Source organism: Psittacula echo (assembly GCF_963264785.1).
Source record: "Psittacula echo genome assembly, chromosome: 7".
In the NCBI taxonomy this organism is placed as follows: Eukaryota; Metazoa; Chordata; class Aves; order Psittaciformes; family Psittacidae; genus Psittacula; species Psittacula echo.
In genome coordinates this window covers 16657374-16682407 of record NC_137740.1, presented here as the reverse complement: position 1 = coordinate 16682407, position 25034 = coordinate 16657374, and the positions used below count along the sequence as shown (strand labels likewise).

General features: G+C 42.4%; 1 protein-coding gene across 2 annotated transcripts; it reads left to right on the top strand.

Annotated features, from left to right (window-relative positions):
• The first annotated feature begins 1099 nt into the window (after positions 1-1099).
• MCOLN2 (mucolipin TRP cation channel 2) lies at positions 1100-25034 on the top strand. 2 transcript variants are annotated; one of them, XM_080623858.1, is made up of 14 exons: positions 1100-1171; positions 4908-5067; positions 8062-8235; positions 12412-12556; positions 13084-13171; positions 13298-13394; positions 13849-13948; positions 15420-15535; positions 16959-17108; positions 18439-18540; positions 18655-18777; positions 21369-21575; positions 22878-22993; positions 24289-25034. In XM_080623858.1, exons 1-14 carry the CDS (start codon positions 1122-1124, stop codon positions 24323-24325), a joined length of 1665 nt encoding a protein of 554 aa, XP_080479984.1. In that variant the 5' UTR covers positions 1100-1121; the 3' UTR covers positions 24326-25034. The 2 variants fall into 2 exon arrangements, with proteins under 2 accessions (XP_080479984.1, XP_080479985.1); XM_080623859.1 differs by lacking the exon at positions 1100-1171 and adding an exon at positions 1408-1477.

The following is a 25034-nucleotide window of genomic DNA, read 5'->3' as shown; positions in this document are numbered from 1 at the left end:
ATGCATGCAAAAGAGGAAGAAACCAAAACTATATATGTTCATATCTTTCCAATTTAAAAGAAAATGTGTAAAGGCATAATTTATCTCTGGCAGATGGAGGGAAAACACATGCTACAGTAAAAGACCAAACCTGTGACTGCGTATGTCGGGACCATCATCTTGCCTGAAGATTCCACCTTCAGTGGAAGCCTTAAAAAAACCCTCCCATGCAATAGCTGCTGTAATGCTCTTGCAGCTTTGAATAACCGCATACAGATGTTTGTCTGGGCTTTTGCTCCTGCTTCTCCCTTAAACAGTGTGACTGTAACCAAACACAGCATCATCTGAGAACTTAAGAGCCGCACGCTGCCCATCCCCACCGCATGGGCAGCCAGAACTCACAGTTGCTCTGATGAAGCCTCTTGTGAGTCTGTGTTCTGTTTTCACACAGAATCACAGAATTGTTAGGGCTGGAAGGGACCTCTGGAGATCATCTAGTCTGCCAAGGCAGGTTACACAGAAACACGTCCAGGCAGGTTTTGAATGTCTCCAGAGAGGGAGACTGCACAGTGTCCCTGGGCAGCCTGTTCCAGTGCTCTGCCACCCTCAACATAAAGTTCTTCCTCAAGTGGAGGTGAAACTTCTTGTGTTTTAGTTTATGGCCGTTGCTCCTTGTCCTGTGCCGTTGTTGGGCACCACTGAAAAGAGTCCCAGAACACCCCAGGTTTTTTTTTTTTTAAACATCCTGGTTTGCAGTAACCACTTTAAACCACATCCTCTGCAGAACAAAGCACCTTTTCGGCTGCAGAACGACTTGCTCTGCAGTAGCTAACCTAACCTGACCTGACAATATGCCCCGCACGTTGTATCCCATAGTAAACGTCTCACCGCTGATCCCTCAGCCGAGGGCAGAGCCGCGGCAGCTCCACCTGCCGCAGCCGGGCGGGCACGCACGTGTGCAGCGGGCGCCCTCCTCCGCCCGGGCCCCATAAAGCCAGCGCTGTCGGCGGGGCAGGCCGTGGGGCTTGCTGGCGAGATCGGGTCGTTCGGCCCAGTCCGCTTCTGTCGTGGCGCTGGCTCTCCCCTGGCCGCTGAGGGTTGCTGGGAGCCCCGCCTGGGCAGCAGCCGAGCCCTGCGGCCCCATGGAGATCTCCCTCAAGTACCTGCCCGGCGGGCGGCGCGCCGCCAGCGGGTGAGCGGGACGGGACGGGACGGGGCTGGGGGCGGTGCTGGGCGCTCGGGTCATCCCGCACGGCGCGGCAGAGCGGGGCTCAGGGCGTTCCTTCGGCTGCAGTAGGGGCAGAGCGCCCCGGGGCACAGCGGCCGTGTGGGGCCGCGATAACGGGCGCGTCCCGCTGCCCTGGGGCATGGCGGCATGGGGTGGCCGCTGGGGGGGCGCGCCAGCCTGCTACCGCGCCCCGTAGAGTTCAGGCACCCAGTGAGCAGCGTGCAGGCGGAGGGGTTACTCTGGAGCCCTGTCTTCAGGTTGCGGCACAAGGTAGGTCCGACCCGCCTGGTCGCTTGGGGTCCGCGCTGCCCGGCCGTTCGGCAGCCGCAGAGCTTCCCGCGTATAGCGATGTGGCTCCTGCTGTCGCGGCGGGGAGCTGCTGAGTGTTCGGCGTGTGCCCCTTGCTCCAGCTGCTGCCTTTGATAGCGGAGGCTGTTGGTGCCGCTCCTGCGGCAGCCCTGTAAAAGGAGTGGGTTTTCTCCCAGTTTCTTAGTGTTCACCTTCCTGAGGAGTGCTAGGCGATGCCCTCCTCCGAACGAGCTGTGAACTTTGTAAAAGAACATGGAGGTGAGGCTGGGGTTGCTCAGTCTGGCATGTAGGACTCTGATTTATTCTTCGCTTTTTTTCTCTTCCCACCCTACCAATTTTGTGAATACCTGTCGTAGAACTTAAGCAGACTTGTTACAAGGGCATGTAGGAATAGGGCAAGGGGGAATGGCTTTAAACTGACAGAGGGGAAATTTAGATTAGATATTGGGAAGAAATTCTTCCCTGTGAGGGTGGTGAGGCCCTGGCACAGGTTGCCCAGAGAAGCTGTGGCTGCCCCATCCCTGGCAGTGCTCAAGGCCAGGTTGGACAGGGCTTGGAGCAACCTGGTCTAGTGGAAGGTGTCCCTGCCCATGGCAGGGGGTTGGAACTGGATGAGCTTTAAGGCCCTTTCCAACCCAAACCATTCTGGAATTCTATAAATGTTCTGGATCTGGAGCTGCGATGGATGCTGTTGGTGTTGCTCCTGTAGTGAATTACTTGTTACAAAGTTCAGATCCACGTTTTTAAAACATTTTAGGCACTTGATTGAATGGTGCTTTTTCTGCTAGGTGAAGAGCTATGTATTGAAAGTGTATTTCATAAGCAGGTGACTATACACTGTAGTCATTACTGCTGAAATCTCTTTCTAGATCAGAATACTGAGCTTTAAATGCCTCACTACAAAACCTTATCCAAATAACACACTGACCTGCCAGATACAGCATTGCAGTGGTAGCTACAGTAATGCAACTTTTAGAATTGAACAATTATTATTTGTGACACATGATACTGATGACAGTTAGATATACATGTAAACATGCCTAGTAGAGTTAGTAGTCATTCACAAAACTTGCTTGTATCAGTGCTTTACAAAACATACTATGGAAACCTACTCAAAGCTGTTAGTTACTGTGTCTGAATGGAGTTGATCCATTACTCTGCCTTGAGCTGGGTGTTTTGTGTGGATTATTCGGCCAATAAACATTTGGTAAGAACTAGATGGTTTGTTTTAAATGTGGTAAGTCATTGTTAATCAGAGCTTTTTCGTGCTTCAGCTGAAGGTTCTAGTTCTGTAGAGTTAATACAGTTTATTTGGCTGTTACTTTGAATCTGTCCTAGTAACAAATATATTATAAAACAATTGCCATATTTCACCTATTGACAAATTAATTATTTCTTAAATACTAAACCAGAGAATGCCTGTTCTATGTTGGCAGGCAAAGCCCAACAGCAATACAGGCTTGAATCTCGTGGCTTCCTCTTACACCGGAAAAGTATGTTGCTTTCCTTGGCTGAATTTCCTACTCACAGTTTCTACAGTTAACTAATAAAGCAAGCTAAAGGCATCAGTGGAAATAATCCCTAGCCAGTGGAGTTAAGTGAGAGTTGTGTAAATGTGAAAGTGTTTTTATTAGTAAACATCACATTTTTAGAACAGTAAGGGCTTGAAAGACAGCTTTGGAAAAAACCACCATGCCTTCTGTGGCATGTATGTGATTATCAAAGGAAATGGTGTTTGTTATAAAGTTTGCTGTTGGATTTTCAAGATCTCTCACTCCTGATACTCTTACTGAAAGCTTAGGGGAGGATTTTGCTGAGATCTTGGAGAGGTTCTTATGTCATACCTTTGTGCTTTAAGTCTTGACCAGATCCAGCTTAAACCTGCTCTGTTTCTCCTTTCTTCCTCACCTACTGCTATGAGTTTTACTCTGGGTTAGATCTTGTTCGCTGTATACTCACACAAATGCTTCTGCCTGTTCAAGAGAAGCTGTTACAGGAGCAGCAGTGTCTTTGGGTGTCAGTGCAGGACTGAAGAACATATGTACCTGTTTCCCTAGAGAATACTTGTGTCTATAATTATCATATTGTTTTCTGTCAGATGTGTTTAAATTTAATTTTTTATGTCTTAAACATTATTAGAACAACTCTAGTATGGTTTTGTTATAAATCTAAATGGGAGTGTACCATGGTTTTTTTTTCTTGCAAACTTTGCTGTGTTTTTCTTGTCTCAAAACCAGAATCAGCTTGCTTCCCATCATCTTCATGAATGATTGATTTAAGGCTGTGCAATAGAGAGAATCTTTGAGCTTCTAATGTTAAAATAGATTTTTGGGGTTATTTCACTTCCTCTTATGAGGAAACATAACAGTATTTTAACTCATTTCTCTTCTTGTGAGACAGCTGGCTCTAGCAAATTAAATGTACTTTGTGGTCTACAGTTTGGGCTTAAATATCTGTACACTTCAGACAAGGGAGCATGAAAGAAGTAAGAATGCATCTGAAAACTTGGAAACCATGCTTTTGGTTTTGCCCTCAAGAGAAAACGTTACCCTTTATAAAATACAGAATGTGGGGGGTAATTTTCTGTATGGTAAATGGAACTGATAATCGGTTTCTGATACCAGCTTCAGGTATGATATGTTACTAACTGGTAATTGGCTTCAGATATGATTGCTCTGTCTTAGCATATGGAGGAGAAAAATTGTGAGTTTGGTTCTGATCTTTGTGTGAAGTAGGAAAATTCTGGCAACTACTGTACTGGAAAACAGGGTTAAAAAGACCAGGAAAAGGGGAAAGTTTACAATGTCCCCTTCAGCAGAGAGGGAGAAACTCAGTGTGATTTAAGACTCCTACAACAGCAGTGCTCTGTGCTTGGTCCTCTGTTTTTTTTTCTTTTTTTACATGCCCAGATATTTAAATAAATGAATGCCTATGAGTTTAGCCCTTAAAGCTGCCTGTTCATAACAGAAGCGTGCTATGAAGCCTGCTCTGCTTGTTTAGTCTTTAAGAAACCTTTTTCTGGTGGTAGAATGTGGGTTATTCAGAGAAGTGTGTTAACAGTGGCCTCCATTTCAAACATTTGGTTTTAAGAAAGAGCTAAATGTATACTTGCTGTTACTATTACAGATCCTTATGCTTAATACCTGTTTCCTGAGAAATAGTTGTGTCGATGTTGTGTTTTGATGACATAATGCAACTGAATGATTTTTTTTTTTTTTTTTTTTTTTTGCAATGATGTGATATAGGGAAATAGTTCTTGCATTTTGTTGCAAAACAAACAGAAAACTCTTGTAGACCTCGTATGTCATGTGGTGATTTGAGGTGAAACTGCAGTACAAGGAAATTGCTTAAACATTCTATTGGTTTCTAATTAACATATTGTTTGTGGCAGAAATATGATGGCTCAGTCAGATTTAGATCTTAAAGAGACCGCTTTGAAAGAGGATCTGAAGTTCTACTTCATGAACCCATGTGAAAAATACAGAGCAAGACGTCAAATACCATGGAAACTGGCTTTGCAGATTTTGAAGATACTTATGGTTACTACACAGGTAATCCTTCCTTTGCTTTTACTCTTGGAAAGCATAGCAATGATGTGCAGGAGAAGGAGGTCTGTGGTTCTGGGCCTTTGCCATCCCTGGATACTTATTACTGACTTGAACTTCCTGCTTCAATCCAGAGAGAAAAAAAATACTAGGAAAGGTGTGTTGAAGGGGAAGAATAACAAACTAAATTGCAAAAGCTTCCTGGAGATTTTGGGGCAGTATTTGACCAGGTATTTTGCTGGTTTAAGATGATACTTTAAAGCAAATGATGCAAATTATTTAGTGGTAACCACTAAATCCAACACTGTTCAGGCTTGCTTTCACAGTATGTTCTGCTTCCTGTTACGTTCATAGACTAGAGTTTCATTGGACTGTTTCAAGAGTGGTATTTCTTGAAATGTAGTCAGTAACTTGAAATGTACATGTTCAATGTACATGCTATGGTTCAATGAAAATGCTATGGTCTCTAGTGATGATGGGAATGACTGGGCTGAATCAGATGTTTCTCTTGCTTCTGTCCTCAAATGATGATTTCAAACAGTCAGGTACCTAGCTGGTAGAGGCAAAGAAAAGGGAGTGTTTAAACTGCACTGGTATCACAGTGTAGCTGGTTATTTTACAGTCCGCTAAGAAATCGTGACTGGGGGTTGAGGGAAGCAAAATGGGATGCATGTATAAGTAGAAATTACTTTTCTGGACCTTTGAAATGCAGGACTCTGACATTTGAGTGTTTGCAAGAACAGCAAGTACACAACTCCTGAAAGCATGCTGAGTTGCAGGGTTACAGGTTTGTGTTTGACTTGCCTGCTAGAAGGAAGCATAACTCCAGCTTGGGTGTTGCTGGGTTTTATTGCCTGCTCCTCCTTTTCATCTCCCTGCTGGAGATGTGACAGGCTCTTGGGCCTCACTTAGCAGAGAGTCTGTGTGCCAGAGTCCTGACAGGGTTCTGTCTGCAGGCAGGAGTGGGATGCAGTGGTTGGTCTCTCTAGGCAGGGCTAGCTAAAATAAGTTATATACACTAGTGCTGGCACAGCTGTGACCTGTAGGGACTGAGCTGCTGAGACCAGGGAGCATGTTAAGGTGCATGGAGGGGAATGAGTTAGAGTGGGCAGTGTGAACACAGTGTCGGCTAAGAGGAAAGGGTGCCCCATGTTTACTGGCAACTGTACCTTGGATGTGGATTATTGCCTTCTATTCAAAGACAGGCAGTAACCTTTATGTGTCAATAATGAGACAAAATACAGCTTCACATGGCTCTGAAAAGGATCAAAACTTTCAGTCTGTCCTGACTTAAATTCCTGGGGAAGTTGCTGAATGTGTGCTTTTTCTGTCTGCTCTCCCAGTCTCCCACTACGCTTTGTGAGCAGAAGGGGTGCAATGCTCTGCTGCTTGGCTTCTGAAGGCTGCAAGATTTTTCTGGGTTACCACTTAACATTTTTCTTGTCAGACCTGGGTCTTGCTCAGATGCCAGGCAGGTAAGTAGACAAAAGAAGGAAAATAGTATCTGAAGGAAGAGGTGTTGCTGCTCTGTAGGGATGTCTCAAGTGTGAGCTAATAGCAGAAGGACAGGTTCAATAAGCATCTCTCTACTTCAAGAGTCTTGCCCTCACTCTGAAAGACAACCTAGCAGCTGGGATATCTGCTTGACTGGAAAGCAGAAACGCCTTCTGTCCCAGTGTTGGGAGTAAATCTTATCCCAACATTGTGCTGCAGTCCCTCAGGGAAACCTTGCTGAGTATGTTTTATTTCTCTGTACTGCAGCTGGAAGATCCCTGATTTTATTTATAGAATTTTTTTAGAGATAGTAGCTAGAGTGCTGCAGCTCTACTTGTACCATTCAGTTGGTCATTTTTGTTTTGTAGTCAGCTGAAAATACAAATAGTTGATTTAAAACATGGCTAAAAGCATGAAGATTCAGTTTTTAGCCTGAAGACTGCATATACGCAGCAGAGTTGACATTTCCATTTCCTGGCTGTGACTTTGCTGTACAACCAGCCTTGCACCAAATGGTCCTGCTGCATGTGTTCTTTTAGCTTGCCCCAGATCTAAGCAATTACTTTCTGGATTGAAAGATGATGTATTCCAATGAAGGTGTAAAAATAATAGGTGTGCTTTCCAGTTTTTGTTTTGGATGAAGGAATTTGGCTGTTAGTGGAGCCTCTGCTGTGAGGGATTTCTAAGTTCACAGTTCTCTTGCTTGCAGTTTTTCACTCTTGCCTTCTTCCCTTCTGCCAGTTTCTTTTGGAGCTTGGAAACTCCATGCACTAATGAGAGTTTCACATTTGCTATTAGTAAGCATCTTAACCCAGGATGAACAGTTAGCTTGGGATATCCTCATGCTACTATGCCTGTGAATAAACTCTTGTCTCTTGAGTATTTTTCAGCTCCTGGGCTCTATTTATGTTCTCCTTGGTGGTGGTGGGAATAGGAGCTTCCATATGGTAGGGTAGCACAAATCCTGAGTAGTAATTGTTATCTGTTTCTGCTTCTCATTATAACCTTGTTAACCAGCACCTGGGTCAGGCAGGTGATGCTTTTTGTTGCTGTGGGGTCCCAAATGGGTTTGCTCTAATCCTGTGCCATGCCAGAGGTAGGAAGAAGGTACAGGAATCTGTTCCATAGGAAAGAAGGGCATTTCTGGGATAGCAGGTTGTGCTGTTAACTCTTCTGCCATTTGCATCCTCAACAAAAGTTTTGGTGCATTCCAGTGAGAGATGCGTCCTAGACCAACCAGAAGGGTGGCAGCGATCTCTCTGCCTGGTTAGTTCCTGCACTGTAAGTTTTGGAATCAGTGGGAGACCTGGTTTTATGTTTCTCATAACCCTGCTTGTGGTAACCTTTAATATTCTTACAGCATTAGTTAACAGATCCTTTGCTCCTGTTGCAGCAGGGTTACAGGCACCTTTCTGTCTTGTGTTTATTATAATTCCAAGCTATTTCCTAAATGTTGCTTCTTGACCAATGTTCAAAATTCAGATGTATTTTCTTTTTTCTTGTCAGCTTATTTTTTTTGGTTTGAGTAACCAGCTGGTGGTCTCGTTCAAAGAAGAAAACACTGTGGCTTTTAAACACCTCTTCCTGAAAGGCTATTCTGGAGTTGATGAAGATGACTACAGCTGCAGTATATATACGCAACAGGATGCTTATGATAGCATTTTTTATGTTATTAACCAGGTAAGTGTGTGTGTTTATGGTGTGTTTATAAAGCCAAAGCTATAACTATAAACTTCTGCTAAGGTTCTGGTTTTCTGTCTCCATTCTTGGATTTCAGTTTTGGTGTTTCAATGGATCAGTGGGGAGTCCTGAAGTTCATGTGTGACATCTGCATTTTCATCTCTTGGAGATGAAGCTAAACCAAAATCTTACTTGGGTAGTACTGAAATCCAGAAAGTCAGAAAATTGCTCATCTTGCATGAAGTGGAACCTTTCCTTAGGTCTTACTTTGAAGACCTATGAGGCTGAATATACCTATGCATGGTATTCAAAAAATTCGTGCTTCCAGCTACACTGAATTGCAGCTTTGTAGTGAGTGCCAGAGGCTTTAAAATGGGGAATATGGTACTTCCAGGAATGTAGGGGCACTCACCCTCCTTTAGGGATGGTATTTTAAAGAACAGTCCCTTTACAATCATGGGAGGAAAGTGGGGGGGAGGGGGAAACCTAGGATGAAAATTTAATAAAAGCTTTTGTATTTAATTGAACATTAATAGGTTCAGAAGTCATGCGCTGAAAGGGGAGGTGTGTGTGTGTAAAATGTCTCTTGTGTTTGGGTATGATGATAAGCCCAGAAACAATTCACACTGGATAAATGGAGAATGGCTTTAAGCCACCTTTCATTTTCCCTGACCTCAGGATATCAGCTCTGACATTAGATTTAAAGCAGTTTTGCTGCTTCAGTTATGCCCAGCAGGTGTCCTGAAGCCACAGGATACTCACAGCTGAGAAGGCTATACCTCCTTCTTAAACATGGCACTCACATGAGGGCTTGCTGCTCCTCTGCCATCGGCTCTAAGATACAGCAGAGCCGTTAGCAGCTCACATGTGCTGTCTCTGCTGTGCTGGACAAGGCCAGGACTCTTACTGCTGGTGTGTTAAACGAGTGTTGATGTAGTTTCCTCAGTCTTCCTTTGAACTCTCAATATTGCCACTATTTCTACTATAAACTGTGCTTGTTTTTCTTCCTTGCTTGCTTTGTCTCCCTTTCCTTCTTTTGTAGGCGCTAAGGCTGAGGTGAAGTGCAGATAGAAGACAGTAGAGAAATAATAGCTTTATATCCTCAAGAATGAGCCGATGTGTGATACAGGCATCAGAAAAAGGTCTCTTCATAAAATGTCTATGTGTATAAATGTAGACATGCTTTAAGGAGATTAAACTTGTGTAATCTGTGCTTTAGTGTTGTATGGAGTTCCTAAAGCTTTTTGTTATTTGTAAGACTTCATAGAGCCTGCCTCCAGGTGAATGACTGGTGTTGCTTTTTGGGGGTTTGTTCTGTTCTGTTTCCAAAGGATGCCTGCTGGGAAGAGCCAGGCCTGGTGATTCCTAATCTAAAAGCAAGGCTTTTTTCGAGAATGGGCAGGTGGAAGACATATGCCTTGGTGTTTTAATTTGAACTGCGTGGTTGGTGGGGGGGTTGTAGGGCAAGCAGAAGGATATGATGTTACAGAAGATGGTAATAGTGCACAGCAAAACTGGAGTTGTAAAACTGAATTTTAGGCTTTGTGTAATATACCACTTGGGTATTTTCACACTTTGGGGGCACAAACCTCCCCTTCCTCTCCCCCACAAGAAACCAACAACAAAAAACCCCAAACACTCTTTTCCACTTTGAAGAGTGTGCAGCTTTTCCTTGCTCTTCTCGTGGGTCCAATTTGGAAGTTTCTATTACAAAGCAGCCATGTGGAGTTGTTACACTTGTACCTGCCCCCTGGTAGAGTCTGTGGGACCTGGATGTTCTGCTCTCTGCCCTGTCTGGGGCTGCCTAGAAATGTATCAATGGGGATTTTGCTCTTACTGTTTCATAGTGTTGTTTGAAAGTGACATGTGATTAACCCAGAGCCACGGGTTCCACTGTCAGGAGGGCAGAGGCTGAAAGCGCACGTGGACAGAGCAACAGCTGTTAGATGCAGTGATCTAGAGATGTCCTCAAAGGGATGCGGAGCTGTGACTAATGACTGTTTCCATTCACTTGACCTGCCTTAGTCAGCCTCGGCTTCCTTAATTTACTCTTAAGTGAAGAACATTATCATAACTCAGTTCTTAACAGGGTTTGGAGGCTGTACTTTTCTCCCAGGCTAAATTTGTTGCAAGCTCAGCTGTGAGGACTTGAATGGGCACTGAGGCAACCCTTTGGGCGGAAGTGTGGGAGCTCCTCTTGCGGTTCCTTTTGGATGTGGAGTGTGTGGTGGTTAATGACTGCTGGAATCTGGTTTTTACCCCACAACGTGAGCTAGCGGTCTTAATACCCATAGGAAGGAGGAAATAGGATGACACTGAATGATTCATGATAACAAAATCCGTGTTTAAGGGAGAAAAACTAGCTGACCAGTTGTTGTTTTAAGAATGGGGAAGCCTTGTCTGACTTCCCATGTTTATTTACTTCAGGCATTCTGGGAAACTGAATGCTTCCTTCAGAGCAGACCAATGCTGTATGTTGCCTTGAGCTCTTTTGCTAAGTGAGTTAATGGTAAAACCCCAAATGAATTACTAGATGTTTATGCCTTATTTCTGAAAGGGCTGTGGTCTGTTTGGCTTCTCTTGAACAACATTAACTGGTGCTAAGCTGAGCTGGCAGGCAGCTGCCTTGCCTTCATAGTTGGTCATTGATCTCCTCAGCTGCTGGAGAGCCAAGAGCTGTGGAGAGAGCTGTGCCCCAGGGGGTTGACTCACTTATGCAGGACTCGAAGGTGTGACCCCGGGGATCAGAGGATGTATCTTGCTTCCAACAGACACTGAGGATCTGGAAGGCAAGTTGTGAGTGGACTGGCCTTGAATGGAGTTCCTCAGTGGTGCCCAGGGCTAATCCATGAGTGGCTAATGTTTGGCTTAGCGTAACTTTATTCACTTCCATTTCTAGCCCTTGTTTTTAATTTGTATCTTGCATATGAAAAAGGTGACTTGTGCTGTATTTAGAGTAAGTGGAAAAAGAAAGTACACTCTCATAGGCATGTTTTTGTGTCATGGTTTAACCCCAGCTGGCAACTAAGTACCATACAGATTCTAGCTCACTCCCCCAGCCCTGGTGGGATGGAAAGAACTAAGAAAAGGTAAATCCTGTGAGTTAAGAGTGGTTTAGTAGTTGAAATAAAGTCAGATGTAATAGTAATGAAAAGGGAGATAGCCAAAAAAGAGGAATAAAACCCAGGAAACACAAATGATGCACAGTATAATTGCTCACCACCTGCTGACCGATACCCAGCCCAGCCTGCGCAGTGGTTGGCCCCTTCCAGGTAACTCTCCCCAGTTTGTACACAGGGCATGATGTGGTGTGGTATGGAATATCCCTTTGACTAGTTTGTATCAGGTGTCCTGGTTGCTTCCTCCTGGCTTCTTGTGCCCCTCCTCACTGGCAGAGCATGAGAGAGTGAAAAGTCTTTGATCAGGGTAAGTGCTACTGAGCAGCAACGGAAACATCAGTGTGCTATCAGCATTATTCTCAGACTAAAGCCAAAACACAGCACTACACCAGTTACTGGAGAAAAAAAAGTTAACTCCATCCCAGCTGAAACCAGGACACTTCTATGCTTGTGTAAAGCAGGCAGGTTAAATTACTCTTGGAGGCTGCCCAAGCTCTGTGTGTGTTCCTTGATTGCTGGTTATATGGTGAACGTGTGGCTTCCCACTCCTGTCACTGCACAGGGAGCAGGTTTGGTTTTGCTCTGGGGGTGGATTTGATAAGAACTGTGACTTCGATTGTACATAAAGCAATAGAGTTTCAAGTGGTGTGAAAACACCTTCGTGAGATGAATGCATCAGATATCCCTGGAGTGTGTGTGGTTAGTAGCAATATGCCATTGAAGTTGCTGCCGGGCATCTCATTAAAAGCTGTGTGCTGGCTTGCTGTCTGGCATGTGGGTAAGCATTTGCAGTCAGCCCAGTGGGTACTGGGCTCCCAGTCACTGTCACCAGCATGCCAATCACTACTAATTAGTGGCCAGCAGCCTTCTTAGCTTCCCATGTGAGATCCACTCTCAATTTACAGACCTTATGTGAAAGTAAAGCTTTTTTTTTTTTTTTAGCTTTTTAATGTAAAAAGCAGTATTGATATATATAACTTTAAGATTACAAGCTACTGTTTAATGTAAAAAAGATGACTATCTCAAACTTAATGCTTCTGTTTTGTTTTTAAACCAGTACAGGCAATTAAAGAACGTATCCCTGGGGACCCTTGGTTATGAACATGAAGGATCAGGTTTAAAAATCTGTAAACAACAGTACAAGAAAGGCACAATGCTCCCTTCCAATGATTCACTGAACATAGATGTTTCTACTGAAACAGGTATGGTACTGTTGTACTAAAAAAGGTCTTGCTGTGGAGTACTTATATTCTAATGCTAAATCAGTGAAGTTTAAAACCAGTAGCTTTTTGCATGGCAATCACATGAACATTACCACTCCTCTTCCCCATTTCTCCCTTGGTTTTTTGTACCTGCCTAGAAATGACAGCTGTGTAGACTATAGGAAGCTCTTTTCAACTCCTGTCATTAGTGGGTTGTGGAGGTCTCTGGTTGTTTCCCCCTCTCCAAGAAGTAGGTTCAAATATGGAATTTTGGATGCTGATCACTCTGAGCACTCCGTGGCTGGGTGTCCTTCCTGCCTCTTGGAGCTGAGTCCTGGCTGCTAACTGCTCACAAACTAGTATATATGCCTGCTTCTGAGCCCACTACCTGGGCCTCTGTATGGATGGCTTGGCTTAAAACTAACACTCTGCGTGATCAGGACTTGCCCTTGAGTCTGATTAGCTCAGTTTTATTCTGTTTTCTATCAAAGATTTTAAGATTACAGCTTTTCCTCTTTACTTTCCAGAATGTATCTTTTTAAAGCCACAGGAGCTAGCTGGTAAGAAGGCTGAACTGAAGCTGAACTCCTCTTTCTTCAGTTTTGAATTTTACAGGTAAAGTGGTGGTGGAGATTTTCCTTATTTCAACTTGTCCTTTCACATGAATATGGTGGATTCTGTCTCATGCAATTTGCATATATGTGTTTGTTTTGTATTTAATATACTTTTTAAAACATCCAGGCTTATACAGGTTGAAGTCTCCTTCAAGCTGAAAGGCATTGCCCTACAGACCATCCATGCCCGTGAATTGCCTGACTGCTATGCATTTCAAAACACTGTAAGTGAATACGGGGTATTGCACTTCCAACACTGGATATATAAGAGCTAAAGCTAAGGGACAGGTATCATCCTCCCAGCTAGAGTGCAAGGGAGAAGCAGTTGAGCATGTCCTGGCCCCCAGCCCTACTTCCCAAAGGCTGCTGAAATAGTGTTTCCATGGGACAATATTGTTTTATAACATATTCCAGCTGGTAACTTCATACCCTGGGAAACACATAAATAATTGTTGTTCTTCTAAAGATTAAACTCGAAGTTTGGCTTCTGAAAATACTACTTTTTATGCAATACACGATGTGTTCTCAAATTATGTCTACACACAATTTATGCTGACAGCTTTCCCAAAGCTTACCTGACCAACAAGTATTAATACATGCTATGTCAAAGCACTTAGGATTTGTTTTCTGGAAGGAAATTTTACTAGTCTTGTTTCTGATACACTTCTGTGTTTCCAGATAACTTTCAATAACAGAGCCCACAGTGGGAAAATCAAAGTCTATTTTGATAGTGACACTGATATTCAAGAATGCAAAGACTGGCACATAGTTAGCTCTGGTAAGTATGGTGCGTGTGTGTTTGCGTGATAGCAGCGTTATGCATCTCCTGTCACTTCCCCTGCTTTGTAAGTCTGTCCAGTGAGATACTCCCTATCCTGTTCATCCATCTGCCTCCAGCTCTTAAGACAATACAGCTTTTCTTGTGCGAGTCATCAGCTGGGAAATAATTCCTTTTTGTGAGGGTATTGAGGTGAGATGACATGGGTATCTCTGTTATACTGGTGTGTGTTAGCAGCAAGCTCTAACTGGAAGGAGGATGGGTATGTATTCTACAGTTTTTAATTGTTCTGCTGCTCTGAGATTGCTCAGATAATTTAATGCATTAACAATGGTGAATTCCAAACTTAAACCTTCTACAGCTTTCCTTTTTTCCCTATAATTGAGGTATTCTTTTTCTGAAAGTAAGGATTTTATTTTTGTGCCACTGCTGTTAGGTTTAATGATGTGCATGAGCATAGGGTGGCATCTGCCTTGTATTTGTAATGTTAGGGCTTGGTCTGACAGCTAAGGAATGTGCTTTGAAGGCCCCTTCAGAAGAATAGAAGCTGCGACTGAACATTGTGCAACTGCTTCTCCCATGCATTGACTTGCTGTAAAGGACTGTGGTGGAGTGGTAGCTTTATATATATCAGTGTGCTGTATAGTATCTTGATTAAGAAATATGTCAGATGGTCTGCCTTTTGCCTGGGCAAAGCTAGCTTTTATATGATAATACCATGTTGTACTGATACTAAAGTGGTATCTTATAGTACATTCTGAATAATCACAAAGTATTTTGCCTTGCATCTGTATACAATAACTTCTTACGGTGGTCTTTCAACTAGCTGTTATTTAGTTTATTTTGCTTCTAATTAGCAGAGGGAGCATACATAATTCTGTAATAAAGGTGGTAAACTGGAGTGCTACTGCAACAATTAAGTGTTTCCCTTTGTTTTTCTTTAGTTAAAATCTATGTGATGAAAAAGGTAGAGACAACTGATATGAGTAAGCAAAGGAAAACACCTGACTTGAGTTCACATGGGGCTTCTAAAGCAGTGGATGAAAAGAATACAGTACAGAAAGTCAAACAAGTTTGTGATTGCAGGTCAAGGAATGAGAAACAAGGCAGGATTTTACTTAATTATTTACTTTTTAATTTAATGATGTTGATACAGGCCAAAATCTGCATTTCTTTTACCCTGTGTAGTTGTAACACTCTTGGAGCACAAATGGACAGGTAAACTTAATGGAAAAAGGGGATACCTGCATTGATAAGAACTTGAACATACTTTTCATTCTTGTAGCCCAGTCTCTGTTTTCATGTAATTCTTTGATCAGCTGTGCTTATAATATGCTTGCAGGAAGAATATTTCTTATAACCTATCTATTTATGGGGTGAGAGTGTTTAAATACAAAATATGGGACATCTCATAACAATTTGTGCTCGGATGTGAGGAGACTAACTGTACTTCCTTTCCTTGACTATACAGTTCTCCAGAAGAACACTCAGTATATTCTAGCCTTTGATGGATTTGTCATTTTAAGTTGCTTTGCTTCTCTCATCCTCTGCACACGATCTATTGTTCTTGCCATGAAACTACAAAAGGTAAGTTCAGTGCTCATAATCTCCATGCTTGCTTTGTCTGTGGTGTTTTGCTGCTGGTCTTGTGAAGTAATATAGTTTGAAACATAAAGTAGTAAATATCTTGCAGGATGTTGCTCTCTTACTGTTATCCCTATCTCTAGAGAGGATGTATAGATGTCTGTGGTGAACAATTGCTAGCTGTTTGTGTAGTGTTGTAATATGAAGAATTTTGTTATATCTCTCAAGGCCAAAAAAAAGGAGACTTGTAGTTTTCTGGTGTAAGGTTTTTTGGTTTGTGCTGCTTTTTCTTTTTTCTTGTTTTTGTTGTTGTTGTCTAGGATTTTACACAAGACTTCCAAGTCTTTGTGCTCCAAGCAACCAACATATCCTGCACCTTCAAAACATGAATTCTTCCTTCCCTGGCTTCAGAGCAGAATTCCCATAGAGGTTTTGTCATAATTGATGCTTTAATGAACATCCCTCCAAGCCAGCTCTAACTGGAGAAAATGTGAAGCGTAGCACATAGTCTAACTCTGGCTGGGTTTTTGTTTTTCTGGGGCTGGAACCACCATTTTTCACTTCTTCTTTTCTTTCTCCCCCAGCAACCCCTGATCAGTCTGCTGGCACCTTCTTCTGCACTCACCCTCCTTTGCAGGCTGAGACTAGCCCTATCCAGCTTCATCTCAAGCTGCTTGCACAGCTGCATATCAGCAGACTTGGCTCTTCCGGTCCAGATGCTAATGAAAAAACACAAGCTGGTCCCTGAGATGTGCCAGCTTATAACTGCTAGTTGATGCAAACTTTGCAAGCATGTGGCTTGTGAGAGTTGGAAAAAGAGTTCAGGATAGGTAGGATATGAAAGCACAAATACTTGTCTCATTTAAAAGCTATAAAGAAGATACACTGAACAAGAGAAGTGAAGAGAATGACAATGCCTTTACTGAACTGCAAACTGGTGTCAGGAATAGGGCCATCAGCATTTACTCATGAGCAAAAAGAGCAAGTGAAAGCAGACAGGCAGTGTTGGGTGTGGGAAGTAATATTGTTGGCTGTATTGGAAGTGAGAGCTCTTGCCTTACAGTTCTCTTTGAGTTATTAATTGTCTTTTCCACTCCTTTAGTTGTGTGGTCTTGTTCTATTGGAGGTGGATAAAAACTTTTGCAAAGAGGGCTGAAGAGGGGATAACAAGCCGTGGTTAGGCTAGTGGGGATTTGTTATGAAGTCAGCTGTTCTGTGGAAATTGGTTGTCACTGGCCTAAACAAATCTTTTTTTTTTTTCTCCATTTATTTCTCTTGCTGTTGAGAATGACTTTAAAGCTATTATTCCAGCAGACACTATAGGAAAAGGGGGTCTCTCAAACTTGAGCACTATACACTACTGGGCATCTGTACATGTTTTTCATCTAAGATGACCTGTAACTAACACCTAAATGCTTGTCAATAGAGATTTGTGAACTTCTTCTTGGAGAAATATAAGCGTCATGTCTGTCATGCTGATCGCCTGGAGTTCATAAATGGATGGTATGTCCTGGTAATTATCAGTGATGTGATGACAATCATCGGGTCAATCCTAAAAATGGAAATAAAAGCCAAGGTGAGAGTTAGTTTTTCAGATAAAATATTAGGCTGGTTACAAACACATGTGATGTTGGGGACAAGTGAAAGTGAGCTATCACAGTCACTAGTCATCTAGTTTGTTTTTGCTAGTTGTTATTTCTTAGCGCTAGCTGGACTAATAACTGGTTTCAGTCACTCTTCCCAGAATCTTTCAGTAAGACCATGTAAGCTATTTAAACATCCTGTTTCCATGGTGCTCACCCTGGTGTGGGACCTGTGGGTGAACAGTTCCTAATCAACCAACTTAAAAAAACCTAAAACAACTTAGGTTGTTGTTTCTGAGAGAAGTAGCAGTACTTACTGCACAGGGAAACAAGAGTCATTCCCTGGGATAAAACAGAGCTCTGACAGCTTGTTAGAAGCATGACTGTTACAGCTTGCTTTCCTGCCCTGTACAAACTACAGGCACAGACAGTGGCACCTGCTAGTCCTTGACCTCCTAGTCTGGGCTTGCTGAAATCAGTATGTTCTGTCCAGCTGGCAGCTTTGCAAGGGAATTTTGGTTTGGGATTTTTGTTTACTTGCCCTTTTTTCCCTCCAGTAGAGCTGTATGTCAATAATTCACATGTTCACGAAACCTTGTATTCTGGGGAAAACAGGGTAGGTAGTGTGCTGCTCCTGCTTAGTGTGTACTAAGGCTCAAAGGGCAGATGCCCAGAGTGCCCCTAACAGGAAGGACTTGGCAACCTCCAGCTATATGGCAAGGTGGGGGATGGGGGTAGGAAATCTTGATCTAGATAGATACCTTGTGCTTATCGTAACCAGCTCTAGCCTTGTAAAGTAAAATGCAAATAGAATTGGTTATAAACTTCGCTGGTAGTACAAATGATGATCAGGCTCTGAGCAGCTGGTAACCTGCTCAGAGATGTAAATGTGTGTAGCATGGAAAGGGCTGTAGTCCTGAGGCTCACTTTTCATTTAGATGATGGCTTGTGTTTTTCTAAATAGGCAAACAAGCTCTCATTCATTAACAATAGCGTATATTAACTTTTTATGAGCAAAAACTGGGAGGTATTCAAACTAATTTAAAGTCTGTGTTATAACCAAAGCAAGGGTTGCAATTCGTCCAGACTTTGCCTGATCAAACTTGACGAGTATCAGCACAGATGTGCTTTCATTTGCAGCACTGTTACATTTGAGTGGTCTCAGTAAGTAACTGCAGTTCACTTTGGTCTGATTTTTGCGATGTAGCAACATCCTTTCAATATTGGACTGCCCAGCTTTGAACTGGTGGAACTCAAATAGCTATCAAGCTGGTATGCCTACTGCTTTGTAACTTGACCACCTGCTCTGTTTGGATCCCTCAGAATCTCACAAGTTATGATGTCTGCAGCATTTTACTTGGAACGTCAACTCTGTTTGTCTGGGTTGGAGTCATCAGATACCTGGGATATTTTCAAACCTACAATGTAAGGCAGAAATCAAATACTTAACAATCAAAGCATGTATTTATATTTGTCACTTACTCAGGTCTCTAACTTGTGGATTTCTTCCCTTCTCCTTTCCTCCACCCTGACTTGTAGGTGCTAATTTTAACGATGCAGGCATCATTGCCCAAAGTGCTCAGGTTTTGTTGTTGTGCTGGGATGATTTATCTTGGCTACACTTTCTGTGGTTGGATTGTCTTGGGACCTTATCATGAAAAGGTATGTCAGCAGTGTTACTCCTTTCCTGGTCTAATGATGTGTAGGTATTCGTGTGTCTATAGCTACTAGTTGTAACAACAGAAATGGGTCTTAATGTTTGTGTTTAAAAGCTGTAATGTGAAGAACATGGGAGTGTTTCTCCTTCCACGTGTACCTGCTGCCCTTTTAACAAAAGAACTGTATTCTTGCTTTCACTGTGTGCTTGAACTCGGTGTAATCTCTAGTACAAGGCTGGGTTTGTGATGAATGGGTGATCTATCTAGGTAATGTCTATCTGGAGGCTAGAGGACGTAGGTCTATGTCTCTTCCGCCCTCTTCTGGCAATCCCAGTTCAATTGAGTTGAAGAGGCACTGACTAGCTCACTGTTGACATTTCTGGGGACCTTCTTGACTCTGACTTTGTTTTTCCAAATCTTTCCTGTGCCATGTAACTCCAGCTCTTAAATCTTGACTCGTAAAGGAGTGGATGAATGCTTGTCTTGTTTAATTTGCTTCCTGTGTGTGGGTGTGTTGTGGGGTTTTTGTTTGGCTGCTTTGGGTTTGTTGTTGTGCTGTGGTTTGTTTGCTGGTTTGTTTGTGGGGTTTTCTTAAGGTTGAATTGGACTGTGTGCCTGGTATGTTGCCTTGTCTGAAAGGTACAGGAGTAAGGCTTTGTATATTCCAAAACACCAGCAAAACAGCTGTAAAGCTTGTTTTGTTTTGTGTTTTCTTGGTGGATGCAGTATATGACAGCTCGAAAAATGGCAAATTCCTGTTGTGATAAATTCTAGATGTCCATTAATGAGTTACAAATGTATAACTTCTCATTCCTGATCTTCAGTGATACCCTGTATGTACTGTAACAGGGACACATGCTTCAGTGCCTGCCTGAGCTTCTCATGCCCCTAGAGCTGGGATTCCTCTAATGTAATGTCCTCTGAGAAATGTAGGTATTCTGCCTGCACGTTTTGAATTGATGACAGCACATTCTTCTGTGGGATGCTGGCTGCAGCGGGATCCTCTGTCATACTGGAGGCTCGATTATAATGGGCACAGCATAAATACTGTTGTAGCATCCTTGCAGCAAGTACATTAATTATCTGAGGAAAAGGAAATGTGGTCAATAATACGCTTTTCTATGAAAATCGTACCTCTTGCTGAATGCCACAGATCAATGTGAAGGAAAGCAGCTGCAGTTGAGGGGTTCTCGTTTCTGTCAGTTCCCCGAAACCCCACTGGGAGGCAGTGTGGCTCCGCGCACGGCCGGACGAGCCCCGAGCCGCGACCGTTATCCCGGATGAGAAATGGGAAGAACCTTCCGTGATGAGCAGGTGCACAGGAGAGAGATCCTTGTGCTCAAAACCATGGGAATACCAATGTTGCTCTTCCTTCCTCTACTACAGCAGCAGAGAGGGAGTAGGAATCCCGCATTTTGTGTTATGTCAGTGCGGGAGCTTGTAGGTGAGCAGTCTTTAGCAGGGCACTTGCTGTGCCAGTGTGTCAAAACCTGTGGGTTGCTCAGAATTTACCTGTCCAATGTCTCCCTTCTTCCCCGATAATGTACTGCTGGGTTTCATAATGGCTTCAACATTATTAATTATAAGCCATAGGTAAAAACAGACCTGCTGTTCCTGTGCAACAGTATGTTCTCCGTATGCATATACGCTTCTTGACATCTTGTTTTCAGTTTAGGACCCCAGTGTAAGTGGGTGTATTTATGTTTCTTCATTGCTAATAGCCACATTAAAACATTGTGCATTAATTCATATAGTTCAATAAAGCATAGTTAACAAATCCAGTATTTGGGGAGGGTGGGGAGCAGAGCAAGAGGGTGCTCACCTGGTGGCTGAATGGAATTTACCCTCAGGGATATATTCCAGCTTGGGGAAGTGGAGTTAGGAAATTAAGATAATGTCCTTGAAACGAAACCATACTTTTGTTCAGCGTATGCTTCAGTAGCTTCACAGTACAGCTATAGCTTGTACCTACAGCTCAGAGAGGGCTTTCTGAATGACAGACAGACGATGTTGTTGCAAGAAATTTAATTTAGACCACTTGAACTCTGAAGGCTATGTGCTATCTCTAGCTGCTTAATACAATATTAATTGCCCATACTGCAGTAATGCTGCAGAGCTGGGAAACTAGAGGATGTGGATTCTGTTCCAGCATACCACTGATTTACTGTATAGATTCTGTGAAATCACTTTATCTGCAAATGGAACGATATCTTCCTGTGGGTCTAAAATGGATTAAAATTCAGTAACTTAAACTTTCTGTGGTGGTCAGTTATTGACCATTTTGCCATTGAGCATCAGAAGTTTATTTCTTGATAATAAATAATCTTATTTCTGCTGTTGATATATAATGCTCAGCACTTGATTATTTTCTAAATGCTTCTATTACTGACATGTATGTTTTGGCCTGTATGTATAAGAAAGAGTGTGGTAGCATTTGATTGACTGGATTGGTTGCTTTCTATAAGTAAAATTCTGTTATAGAAAGATTGATTTGGTTGTGTGTTGCTTGGGTTGGTTGGGTTTTTTTTTCCACTTTCCCTTTAATCCAGCTGATTGCTCTTCATATTCTAGTAATAATTTTTACTCACTTTCTAGTTTGAAGATCTGAACACTGTGGCTGAGTGTCTGTTTTCTTTGGTCAACGGTGATGATATGTTTGCCACATTTGCTCAAATCCAGCAGAAGAGCATGCTGGTGTGGATGTTCAGTCGGTTGTATCTGTACTCCTTCATCAGTCTGTTTATATACATGATCCTCAGCCTCTTTATTGCACTCATTACTGACTCCTATGACACCATAAAGGTAAAACAGTTGTTTTCTGTTATACTTCTAACCAGTTCGGTACTAGTTAATCACTCAACACCATAGTATCTGGCATAAGGCATGATGACTGGTAAGACTACAAACATCTTTCAGCTTAATCTCTGGTGAAATTGGGAGGATGGCTGGGTAGTCATCCAAATGGTTAAGCAATGATTGGTTTGGAAAATAATCCTCAATGTGTGTCCCTGTTTGTATTTTCTGCTGCTTCACCTGGTTTCGAAAGGGTAACAGCCAATGGAAGCGTGAGTGGAAAGAGTCAGTTTTTATGTGTAGTTATACAGAGCTGGATAAGGTTTGTTTGGAGTGAATGTTTCCTCTTATGGCCTCAGAAGCTGAGGTCAAGAAGAGTTTGCTGGCCTCTTAAAAAATATCCCCTTGGCAGGAGTGTGGCAAGGGCCAAGCATATAACTCTAAACTCATTTAGGTGTCCAGGCTTGCTTAATGGGCTGCTTGGAAATGTGTGTCTAAAATGAAATATCTTCTAAAAGACCCAATACTTCTCACTCAAGTTAAAATTGTGCCATCTAGTTCCGGTATAAACTGACTGAAAGGCAAATGAGGTTTCCAATAGTTACCTTTTCTTCTTGTGCTGTCTCCCCTTTGTGCTCCTGGTAGCTGCAGTAACCAGTGGGAAGGCAATGTATCAGATAAACACGCTAGCAGAATAAGGCTGGTCTGACGTGAACCACACCTTCCAGACCAAGCAAGTTCTCCACTCTCTAAGCATCTCAAAATACAACTTGTCTGTCTATGTTTCTGAGTTTATTGGATGGTCAGCCCTGCAAAATGGTGTTTTACTGTTACTCTTTCCCTCTGAGCACTTCATGTTGACTAGTGGAGAGCAGTTTCAGTGTGCTGAACTGGTGTTGTGCAGAGTATTTCTTAAGCATGGCAGTCCACATTAGGGCTCTTCAAATCCAACAATGAGGATCCCAGGGAGAAATGAGCCCAGGGCACTTGCAGTGAGTACAGCAGCTGATGTGAACAAGGGAGAAACATGCCAGTATGACCTGAGATCAGTTGCTTGGTCTCTTATAAACAGCAAACAAAAGGTGAAGGAATCTGTGAGCAATGTCAATTTTATGTCACTTAGCTTGCTTTGTTCCACCAACTACATATGTGGTGTTTCTAGGATGGGATTTTAGGTTTTTTGGCATACAGCAATACTGAACAAATGAACCAAATAGATTGACTTTGACTGTCACAGTCTAGAGGAAACTTTAGAACACCTCATGTGCAGTAACTTGTCATGTGTTGCAAATAAAATGCCTTCTCTTCCAGAAATACCAGCAAAATGGGTTTCCAGTAACAGATCTCCATGAATTTCTGAAAGATCATGGCAGTGTTGGTTATGGAAAAGAAAGGACTTCCATGCCACTTGTCTGCTGCTGTGGGAGGTTAGTAGGGTGTTTTCAATGTGTTTTTGAGAAGTACATAAGTTAGCTTCTCACTGCAAAGTGCTGTATCATAAATGCTGGAGCATCCAGAATTCTGCCCATGGAGTATTTGGACACTGTTTCTCTCTTGGGTTTTGCCCATTTTTAGATCTCTAGTCTGTCGATGGTGCAGGGGTGGAAATTCTGAGCTTAAATGCATGTTTTAAGTATTCTGTTGATATGAAAACTACCATGTAGAAACTGGTGGAAATTGATGAGAGAGCTACAGAGTAAAACATGGAACTGCCAAGGAGTCAGGAGCAAACTAAGTCTCTCCTGCTTAGGGTTTTGCAAGTATTCTTTTTCCAAAAAGCTTTTCAACTAGGCTGGGGATAGTAGGAGAAAGCAGGAGTAAGTGTTTCAGCCAGGGAGTAGTACTTAATCCCAAAACTAGACTGTGTCTGTAAGACAGACTTGTTCAATGCCATCTGTCAATATTGGAAACACTTGTATATGTCTGATTGCCACCAAACTCAAGCCCTTGGAGGTCTTAGTGGTGCTTTTTAAGCTGGTGTTGGTAAGAAATGAACATCTCACCTTGTGCTTGCTATTCTGGAAGTAGATTCCTTGAATTCTGTTTCTAAGGAAACCTAACACACCTCTGAATGCCTGATTGAGAGGGGAGAGATCTTACTGCTGTCCTAGGCAGTTCAGGAGAATTCATGCTTGAGCACAGAATGGTTGTGGGTGCTTTGTAAGGAAACCAAGCAATGGGAGAAAGAATAGCACGTGAACATTTACTTGATCAAAAGTGGTGTAACAAATCCTATTTTAGCAGTAGGATACTGCTACTTTTACATACTGAGGCTTTGTGAAGTGCAGCTTTATACTTTTGGTGTATTCTGACAGAAGGAAGCCTCATAGCTAAAAAGGAGCATGTGAGGTGATGGTTGGCAGGTATCCCAGCAGTTGCTGTGGACACTTGAAAGTCAACTAACTTACCAGAACTCCAGCCAGTACAGCTTCAGGTTTCACATCCAAGTCATTGTGCAAGATAAGAGTTTTTTGTCTGCTTGAGTGTAATAAATGTTTTACTGTAATACACTGTAGAGAACTGAGAGCACAAGCCTGGTAGATGAAGTGAAAATCTAGAGCTCTTGCTACTATAGCAGTTTCTGCTTGGTTGTTCTAATGCAAGTGCTGTAGTTGCTTGCTAAAGTGAGAGCATGCAGAACAGAAGGATCAAAATTGAACTTGGTTTTCTATGGGTAAATGTATTTCTTGCTGAGTTGGAACTTAAAATATTTCTTTTGCAGACAACAGAGTGATGACAACTTGATACTTATTAATTGATTACGAATGGAAATTCCCCACTGATATGTAAAGAAAGAATAGCTGTGTGGAGAAGAATAATTCTACAAACTGCAGTAAACCCCACTATCTGGACCTTCCTCACTGTGGACAGACTAATCTTACCTAATTGAAGGTGCTGGGGGAAGAAAAGCTGCTAGTGGGACCTCAGGTAGCTGACCAGGAGGAGAGCCCAGAACCTGTGCCTGGAGGAGAGCTGTGAAGAACTCTGTATTCTTGCCCTTACATTCTGTCATATGGGAGAAGACTGATCCTTGAGCATTGTCTGTGGGAGCCCTGTTTTCTAATTGCTTCTAGGAGGAAGGAAAGTGGCCCTGAATGAACTGTTGTTGTTAATAAGAATTATATGAAAATAATTTTAAAGAAATAATTCCTTGTTTAAAAAATATTAAAAGGCAGTCAAGAAGAGAGCAGTTTTCCACTTAAAATGATGCATTCAGCCTGTAATGTCTACTTGGCACAATTAATTTCCTTGAAATAAATCTATGTACAACTACAGAGCTGCACAAAAGTGCAAAATAATTGCTGTTCTCCCTCTTGTATATTGTTTTAACACGAGCCATCTATAGATTACAGTCTTTAACAGCTTTACTAAAAACAAAAGCAGTTTGTTATCCTCTCTTTTTGTCTATGAGTCTTTTCTGTTATACCTACAATATTTGCATACTGTGTCCAAATTAAACTTACTACT

What these genes read in the sequence shown, in the direction of transcription:
- MCOLN2 (XM_080623858.1), top strand. Translation starts at nt 1,122, where the DNA reads ATGGAGATCTCCCTCAAGTACCTGCCCGGCGGGCGGCGCGCCGCCAGC. An exon ending in GATATTTTCAAACCTACAAT is followed by an intron (nt 18,541 to 18,654) that starts GTAAGGCAGAAA and finishes CCTGACTTGTAG; the next exon opens with GTGCTAATTTTAACGATGCA. An exon ending in ACTCCTATGACACCATAAAG is followed by an intron (nt 21,576 to 22,877) that starts GTAAAACAGTTG and finishes CTTCTCTTCCAG; the next exon opens with AAATACCAGCAAAATGGGTT.